The sequence below is a fragment of the Diceros bicornis genome, chromosome 18 (genome assembly GCF_020826845.1).
Source record: "Diceros bicornis minor isolate mBicDic1 chromosome 18, mDicBic1.mat.cur, whole genome shotgun sequence".
NCBI lineage: Eukaryota > Metazoa > Chordata > Mammalia > Perissodactyla > Rhinocerotidae > Diceros > Diceros bicornis.
In genome coordinates, this window is record NC_080757.1 from 26135050 (window position 1) to 26144558 (window position 9509).

General features: G+C 58.4%; 1 protein-coding gene across 1 annotated transcript; it reads left to right on the plus strand.

Moving 5' to 3' along the window:
* Positions 1-214: 214 nt before the first annotated feature.
* Positions 215-9096, plus strand: CA4 (carbonic anhydrase 4). Its single transcript, XM_058560473.1, has 8 exons — positions 215-314; positions 4934-4987; positions 5952-6107; positions 6830-6975; positions 7093-7191; positions 7472-7535; positions 7722-7888; positions 8802-9096. The coding sequence occupies exons 1-8, from the start codon at positions 257-259 to the stop codon at positions 8994-8996; spliced, it is 939 nt and encodes a 312-aa protein (XP_058416456.1). The 5' UTR covers positions 215-256; the 3' UTR covers positions 8997-9096.
* Positions 9097-9509: the final 413 nt, after the last annotated feature.

Below are 9509 nucleotides of genomic sequence, written 5' to 3' on the forward strand. Positions count from 1 at the left end.
ACTTGGGGCAAAATGTGGCCCGGCAAGGGGGGAGGGGGAGGAATGCAAGGTGGGGAGAGCAGAATTTCAGATCAGGCACGGGACGAGGGGGAGGGGAGGCTCCGCCAGGGGGAGGAGCTGCTTCTCGCGTACCGCTGTCGGGGCTCCCTCCCGTCCCAGCTCTGCTATAAAAGCCCGGCCGGCATGATCGTGGCATCCCCGGTGGCCTCCTCCTTGCGCGACCCCCGGCTTGGCGACGTTTTTGCTCCTGCGCAGGATGCGGCTGCTGCTTGCGCTCCTGGCTCTCGCCGCCGCCCGGCCTTCGGCCAGCGCAGGTGAACGCCGGGGCTTGGACTCTGATGCCCCTCAGGTGGCCCCCTCTGCGCGCCCAGCCCGGCGCCCCCTGCCGCGACCGCGCCCGCGGGTGGCCAGTGCGCACCGGCTGCGCGTTCGTCCGGGGGTTGCATGTGCGCTGGGAGCGGCGAGGGTGCAGGCGGACCCGGCGTGTGCGAGCTCGTGTGCACACACGAACGGCACGTGCAGGTGCGGGGGGAGTGTGTGCACGTGTGGTCCCGCGGCCGTTGGCGAGACGAGTGTGCAAGTCTATGATAAGGATGTTTCTCTGACCTGTCTCGACGCATGCTTCCGTTTCTCGCCCCTTCTGGGGTTTTACACCGTTTCTGGTCCTCCCCAGTCTGTCCGTGGGTCGCTGTCCGTCCCGCTGGGGCTCAGTGCTGGGTGGATGCCCCTGGCTCAGAGCAAGGGCACAAATTGGGTGTGGTGGGGCCCTGGCATCCCCGCTTCCCACCCTGGCTTCCTTGCCCCCGGAGGCTGCCGGCTCCGTTCACCTCCCCAGCCCCCAGGGCCATGTTGGGAGCCTGGCGGGGGGCACCCGGAGACCCGAGGTCCCGACCGAGCCGGTCTTTCCAGCTAGGATTTTTCGTTTAAAGGTTAATGGTGTGGCCGAGCTCTTAATTATTCGCCTAGTAGGAGATGGCAGGAGGCGTGTTAATATTTGATAAGAAGCTGAAGGCGCTTCCAGCGGCTGGACACAGGGATCCAGGAGGCACCTTCTCTGCGACACCACAGGGGACCATCTCCTTGCTGGAAGCCCCTATCTGCCAGTCCCCAGCTCAGCTACCCCTCGGATGGTCCTTGGGGTCCACCGGGCCAAAACCCCCTCCAAAGTTAGATGCTAGTCCCTTGGAGTTGTGGAATGAGGGCTGAGGGTGCCCTCAGCAGCAGAGAAGGGAAGAGTGTGTGCCCATTGCAGGAACGGTTGCAGGGGATGAGGGACATCTTGCAGCAACTCCCAGCCCCTTCCTAGGAAAGGAGGAAAGAGAAAAAGCAGGATGTGAACAATTTTATTCGTAGGATTGCACGTTTGAAACCTACTTAAGCCAGTGGGCTTAGTAGAAAGAGAAATACTTTGCAATTAGTTCAGCTGCCTGGCCTTGGGTGAGTCACTTAACTTCAGTTTTCTCACTTACAGAACAGGGATGGTACTTCTGACTTCAGGCGTTGTTTTAAGGATTCAAAGATAGTAGGCGTAAGTGCTTAGGGTGGGGCCCATGTGGCACTCACAGGCACTCCATATGTGGTGGCTATGAGGGCTGTACCACTGGCCTGGGACCAGCTGGCCGGGCATCTCTCTCAGTGGCTGCCTCACACAAGCTGTGCTCCCGGTAAGTAAGCGCTGAGGCTTTCTGCCGGGAACTGCTGTGGGAACTGCCTTCCTCCACCCATTTCATCCCCTAGGGAACTCGAGGTTGGAGAGTGACCAGGCTGCACATCAGAGCCCCCAGAGCATCTACTGCTGTGGAAGGAGGAGCTGGGGAGAGGATGTTAGGCCCCTTCAGAGTCCCAAACCCCTGGCCAGGAATTGCCGAGACTTTGCCCAGGACTTACTTGGGTTTGACTAAGCTGGTTTTTAGAATTCCTCCCTCCGCGCCGGAGTGGGAGGGTGGGGTGAGCAAGGTTCATCAGAGAGAGCTTCTTCAGTCATCTCTAAAGAATGGGAATGGGGTGGTGGGTAAGTCCAGGGTAGGGGACAGTGGCTGGGTGACTGGCAATGGTTGTTGGGTCTCTCACTCCATCTCTGATCAGGGTAGAACCTGGAGCTCGGAGCCAAGACATACGGGTAGCCCCTCTCTCCCAGGCCCTCTTGCAGGTGGCCTGAGATGGTGGGCCGGTAATTATCTGCAAGGGCAGCCCTCTCCTGAACGAGTACAGAAACCTGAGCTGGTTTGTGACCCTGCCAGCTCTTGCCTGAAAGCTAGCACCCTACCCTCAGCCCTCAAACAAAAACCTGACCCTTGGCCTTGGCCTCATCAACATTATGTTTCTCTGGCTCTTGCCTCCTGAATAGGGTAGTTACAAGAGTGTTCAGCCAAGCAGGTCAAAAGTCGCTGTGATTAAGACGGTGGATCAGAGGTCACCATTACAAACCCAGGAGCAGTAGCCAGAGGCAGGAGAGAACAAATTCCTAAGGAGAGCTCAGCCTGGACCGGATGGGCCCCCCAGAGGCTGAGAAGACATTCTGCCCTTCAGAGCTGGCTCCGGAGGATTCTGGCTTAAGCAAGGCTGCCCCTGGAATGGCTCCCCCTAGGACCTCCAGTCCGGAGGAAGAGCCAGCTGGACCATGGAGGCCCCTTTTGCTTTCAGGACATCTGAGAGGTGAAGACACAGGAGGATTATAATAAGGAGCCTTTCACCTCCTTGTTGCAAATGACCTCACATCCATTCTCTCCTCAGGCACTGGCCCTGGGAGTTCGGAGGCTTTGCCTTCTGCCTGAGGAAGAATGCAGGGAGGGCTCAGAAAAGTTTATGAATTCTTCTGCAGAGATTATGCAAGAGGCAGAGCTGGAACTGGAAGCCCGGTGAATGGGCTCCAGCTTCAGAGCTCTGCCCTCCTGCAGACAGGGGCCTGGATGGAAAGTGGCCACAGCCCCTTGCAGAGTTGCCCCACATGAGGTTCCCCAGATGCAGCAACCTCCAGGAGCAGCAGAGGATGTCCAGGGCAGGGGACGGACTGTCATGGGGAAGACACTGCAGGGCTGTCCATCTCTGAAAGAGGCTGTGCCAGAAGGGTAGGCGAAGCATTTGATCTTGAGTTGGAAAACTTGAAAACCTAAGGTGGCTCTGAGGGGCCCAGAGGGACAAAGTGGCTGATTTCCTCCGGGTGCTAACGCTGCTGGCCTAGAACACTTCCTCCCACCCCCTACTGAGAACCTGACAACCTGACCCTCTCACGGTTCCCTCCCCATCCTGTTCTATTCCAGGGACCCTAAGAGGAGGTGGAGTTGGGTGGGGGCAGCCTAGACAAGAAGGCGGGGGTGGGATTGGGGGGGCGTGGGGGGGGTGGCGGATGTGTGCGTAGAGCCCTCAGCTCAGGCTGAGCGGGAAGCTGTGCTTTTCTTAGGAATTTCCTCGTTCCAGTGTTCTTTCCAACTCACTTCATTTCTCTGCTCTCAGCTGCTCCTTGGTTTTGGCCAACTGCACACTGACAGGAGGCCAGAGCAGGGGAGGCAGGGGAAGGGAAGAACTCATCAGTCAGGGGTTTCACTCAGTTCCAGGCTGCCTGGAACACTCTCTACCGTCTCTCATGTAACCCTCCCACGGCCCCATGAGGTGGATGGTGTTATTTCCATTTTACAGAAGATAATACTGAGGCTCAGAGCGATTAAGTAACTTGCCCCTAAACCCACAACAGTGGCCCAGCCAGAATTCCAGCTCTGGGTCAGATGCTTTGTCCACTCTTTTTTTTTTTTTTTTTTAATTTTTATTTATTTATTTTCCCCCCAAAGCCCCAGCAGATAGTTGCATGTCATAGCTGCACATGCTTCTAGTTGCTGTATGTGGGACGCGGCCTCAGCATGGCCGGAGAAGCAGTGCGTCGGTGCGCGCCCGGGATCCGAACGCGGGCCGCCGGCAGCGGAGCGCGCGCACTTAACCACTAAGCCACGGGGCCGGCCCTGTCCACCCTTTTTAAAAACATCAATAGACTTTAATTTTAGAACAGTTTTAGGTTTACAGAAAAATTGAAGAGAAAATGCTGGGGGTTCCCATGTGCCCCCTGCTCCTGCACAGTTTCCCCTATTGTTAACGCCTTGCATTAATGTGGTACCTTTGCCGTACAGCCTTTTTGTAGAGATATTGGTTCTGCTGCCCTGAGGCAGAGCTGTGATTAGAACCTGAGTCTGTCTGGCCTCAAACACCAGGACTGTGGGGTGGCGGGACACGGGGAAAGGCCTGGCTGCCTTCCTCCTGGCGGGGCTGTGAGTGTTTAGCCAAGAATGGTCTTAATAACACAAGAGGGGGTGATCCGGGGTGGGACTAGCCTTATCTCCTCCATCATCCCAGATCAATGCTAGGAAGGCAGCCAGGCTGAACCTATCCCTGTTGTCCCAGGAGGGGAGGCCAGGCCCTAATCTTCCTCCTCCCCCCTCACCAGAACCTCCCTTCCAGGTTTGGGAGGGGGGATACAAGGGGGTGTGGCTGATGAGCAATGGATGGAGAGTGTCCAGGCTAGCCCCCTGGGGTAGAGCTGACAGCCTCAGAGGGGCCCCCTCAAGGGCTGGTGGCTGTGGTGCCCTGCCCTGACTGAGGAGCAGGGCCCCAGGCAAGAGGACCAGTTGATCAGCATGGGTCAGGGACACCTGGGGCCTGGCTGCTTCTGCCGCCTCCTTCCCCCATCCCTACATGTTCTTCTTAAGTCTCCTTCCCCTGGGCCCTCTGTCCCAGACCCCAAGAATGCTCTATCCCAATCCAAGTGGGGCTCCAACTCCAGGGATAGTCCCAGCCTCTGACCCATTGTGTGCACACGCATACACACACAAACACGCAGAGTTGCTTGTGTGCACATGGTTCACGTGTGCTCACAGAGGTGCACGTGCGCGTAGATACACTGACACACATAGGCACAGGCCTCACATCCTTCCTCTCTCTGCTCCAGAGACACACTGGTGCTACAAGGTTCAAGTTGATGCCTCCAACCACTCCTGCTTGGGTAAGTACAGGGAGCCTGGGGGCAGACCTTTCTGTGTGGTGGGGATGGTCCAGCTCAAAATGAAGACCCAATGAGGGATGATGGTGGCCCCCCAGTCAGATATCAGCTCACAACACACACACACACACACAGACTCCTGGTGCCCAGGGGACAGGGAATGTACAGTGACCTGAGTCTTCCTTGGCTCCTCCTGTCAGAGGCTAAGTCCTCTCGGAAATGAATCAGCAGCAGCAGCGAAGGGAGGGATACGCGGCTCTTTCTCACAGCGGCATGGGGCATTGGTCCTATCCCAGTGACACCCCTGCAGATGGACCTCAGAGGTTGTCCTTTGCACTTTTGATTCAAATGCTGACCAAGTGCTGTCCCACTCCCACCCCGCCCAGCGGGGTGTTGGTCCTCCGGGGGCCCTTCCCTGCCCCCCAGCCCTCAGATAATGCTTAGCGTCAGTCAAGGTGTCCTTCCACAAGCAGCCCTTCCAGGGGGTTCACTCCGCGCCTTCCAGGCGCTCTCCCGCCCCCCTCCTTTGCACTTCCTCACGCCCACAGGAAGCAGCTTGTCACCGCACTTCACTTTCACAGCCCAGCGCCACAAGGTGGTCCCCCACCCCAGAGCTCACAGCTGCCAATGGGCCACCCTGTTCTCACCCTGTCCCACACCACGGCTAGACCCGCTGGCTTTGCAATGTGAGTGCGTGTGTGAGTGAGTGTGTGTGTGAATGAGCGTGTGTGAGTGAGCGAGTGTATGAGAGTGAGTGTGTGAGTGAGCGAGTGTGTGAGAGTGTGTCTGAGGAGGAGGGCCCAGGGAAGGTGAGGGCAGATTTCTGTGCAGAGCCTCCCTCAACACAGCCTGCCAGCTCTCCCAAGACCCTGACGCAGGTGAGCCGGGTGCTCGGGGCTGAGCTGAGAGGGGCAGAGGAGACCACACCCCGGTGCCAGGCGCCCCTGATTCTTCCCTCCTTGCCCAGGGCCCACCGAGTGGGGTGGTGACTGCCATAAGCACCACCAGTCCCCCATCAACATCAACACCTCCCAGGCCCAGGTGAACAAAAGCTTGGGACCCTTCTCCTTCTCCAGCTACGACCAGAAGCACTACTGGAAGGTCGAAAACAATGGGCACACAGGTGGGTCCCAGGCGGGCGGATGGAGGACCTGGGTAGGCAGGGGCACCCGGTCCTGGGACCCATGAGTTCCCCAAGGACTAGGAGGGTACGCCAGGTCCTGGTCCACCTTTGCTGAGTAGAGGCTAAATAGCCCGTCGGGGGAGGATGGAGGGAACCAGGAAGGGCTTTGGAAAGGAGGGAACACTCCAGCAGTATTTTCCATACTTTCATCAGATCAGTCTGGGGGGGTGGGGAACGTTCTAGGAAGAAGGAACCACATGTGCAAAGGCGTAGAGGCGTGAAACAGCTTGGGCGTTCAAGGAACTGCGCGTGGCTCTGTGTGGATGGAGGACAGAGAGCGAAGCTAGGAGGGGCCAGGGACAGCCCAGGGTCAGCAGAGCTGGGCCCAGGGCAGGTCACCCAGGGCTGAGGAGTTTGGACATTCCGCTGAAGATGCCGGGACACCATGGAGTGGGTTGAAGCAGGGGAGGGACGGGGGCTGAGTTGCATGTTTGGGGCAGTGGGGGTGTGCAGAGGGAGAGGCAGGCAGGGAGGCCAGTGAGGGGGCAGGAGAAAGGTCTGGGCCTCTACCACCCTATCCTGTCCCTTCAGGCCCAGGACTGTAGCCTGTGAAGCGTGGGAGGTAGGAGAGAAGGTCCTGCCTGGGTGGAGCTGGGATGAGGGGGCTGGGAGAGGCTAAGGGAGGTGGGTGTGAGGACTCTGCCCCATCCTGTGTCCTCCAGTGGTAGTGTGGCTGGAGGACAAGCCCACAATTGCTGGAGGAGGACTGGCCACCCAGTACCGGGCCCAGCAGCTGCACCTGCACTGGTCCAAGATGATGAATGAGGGCTCGGAGCACAGCCTCGATGGGCATCGCTTTGCCATGGAGGTGAGGGCCCCCGTCCCAGGTCGGTGCCTCAGCTGGGCTCCGGCTGTACCTGCCTTGGGCAAGAAGGGCAGTCCAGCCCCCTCACGGTCCTCTCTCCATCCGCTTCACCCCCACCAGATGCACATAGTACACCAGAAACAGAACGGGGCATCGAGCAACAAGACAGAGGCCCAGAACTCCCAAGATGAGATTGCAGTGCTGGCCTTCATAGTGCAGGTGGGACCCCCATCCCCCCAGTTCCCAGGGAACCAGGGTCTGGGGCTGCTTCTTAGGATCCAGAGACCTGGGGTTCCAGCAAGGAAGGAGCGAGCTGGGGAGGGCCCGATTTCCCCTGTTTCTCAGTGACTTGTACACCCCCAGGGGGGAGCCCAGAGCCTCCCAGGGCCTAAATCTCAGAAGTTGCCTGCCCTCCCCAACCCCAGACCAGGAGAATGAACTGGCCGTCACCACCGGCTCCCCACAAGCCCCTCTCAAACCCGCTTCTCTCCCGTTCCAGGCTGGATCTGAGAATGACGGCTTCCAGCCCCTGGTGGAGGCGCTGTCTGATATCCCCAGACCCGGTGAGTCAGGATGACCGGGAAGGGGAGGCTGGGGGGGGATGAAGGGAGGGAGGAGACATCTTCCTAGAAAGGAAGGATGCAGTGTGGCCCGAGCTCTCAGAGCGAGGTGTGTGAGGGGGTATCAGAGCCTCGGAGATCCCCCTCCTCCCCACCCCCCAACTGACAGTATTCTCTGTCCCCCTGAAGGAATGAACACCACAATGAAAAAGAGCATCAGCTTGTTTGACCTGCTCCCCAAGGAGGAGAAACTGAGGAACTACTTCCGCTACCTGGGCTCACTCACTACGCCAGGCTGCGAGGAGAAGGTCGTCTGGACTGTGTTCAAGGAGCCCATTCAGCTCCACGAGGACCAGGTATCCAGGGCTTGGCCAATGGTGCAGCCTCCCACTGCCTGGCTCCCCAGAAACCATCCCTCTGGGCTCTCCCAGAGGTCCGCGGGGCTGGGATGGGGATGGGGCACCCCAGGGAGCTGAGGGCCATTGGTTGAATCCACAGACACGCCCTGGGAGAGACAGACAAGAAATGTCCTGGCTGTCCCATCCCTGGTTTGAGGGCTGGAGGGGAGGCCGTGGCAGAGGTGGCCAGAAAAGTCTTCCAGGCTGCACCCTGAGAAGTATGTGGGAGTCAGTCAGCTGAGGGCAGGGAGCCAGTGTCCTGGGAGAGGCACTAGCACAGGGGAGTGTCTGGGGCTGGCCAGAAGCAGCTGAGGGAGGTCAGAGTAGCCGCAGTAGGAAAACGGTTCATTCCTTCAACAAAGGGGACTCGAGCGCCCGTAACACACTAGGCTCTGGGGATACAGCAGTGAGCCAAAAGGGCCCAAATCCCTGCCTTTGTGTCACTTCCATTCCACAGTAGTGATTCTTCAAGTGTGGTCCCTGGACCAGTGGCGTCAACACATCTGGGATCTTACTAAACATTCTAATTCTTGGGCCTCACCCCAGTCCTGCTGAATCAGAAACTCTGGGGGTGGGGCCCAGCGATCTGGGGTCCAACAAGCCCACAAGGTGATGACATAGGCCCTCAAACCTGTGAGCTGTGAGTCCACTCAGTTAGGGGAAGCTAATGGGAACTGAGCCCCCACCAGTGCCAAGCACTTCACATCCCTTATTCATTCTTTTCATCTACACAAAAACCTGAGAGGTGGGGACTCTGAGCCTCTTTACTAAGGAGGGCTCAGAGAGGCAAGGTGACTGGCCTGGGGTCACACAGCAGGAAGTGCAGCTCCACCTGCTCCCCGACTCCCGCTGAGCCCTGTCCCTTCCGCAGATCTTTGCATTCTCCGAGAAGCTGTACTACGACAATGGGCAGAAACAGAAGATGACGGACAACGTCAGGCCCCTGCAGGAGCTGGGGCAGCGCCTGGTGCTCAAGTCCCAGGCCCCTGGACAGCTGCTGCCCTTGCCTTTGGCCGCCCTGCTGGCCCCCATGCTCACTTGCCTGATGGCTGGCTTCCTCCAATGATAGCTGTCTTCCGGACACTTGACCTCTGATCTCAGCCCTTCAGGGCTTGGGCCTCTGTTCCTCAGGCTTCCCAGATTGGACTTTGATGATGATTAAAAGATGGGTATATTTTTGGAAAAACTTTTCTCAGGTCTGTTTTTAGTTCCCACAACTACCCCTGCCCTGTTCCCCTCAACCCACTGCTGTTCCAGGGTAGGGGCCTTAAGGCCTGGAGACTTCTTCTCCACAGGGACCACCAGGTGCCCGGCCCCACCTTTGTGAATTTCGTGTCTACACTCCACTTGGAGGGATGCAGAAGTCACCTTGGAGTTCCAACACAGCGAAAGCCAGAGAAGTTCCAATCCAGCCTCTTCTTTAAATAATGGGGGATGCTGAGGCTCCGAAAGGAGAGGAGGCTGGGTGGGGGCCACACAGGGAGCCTATGGGGGGAGGCCACACAAGGAGGCTATGGGGGGAGGCCACACAAGGAGGCTATGGCAGGGCCAGCTGAGGCCCCAGCCGGCACTGGCTCCT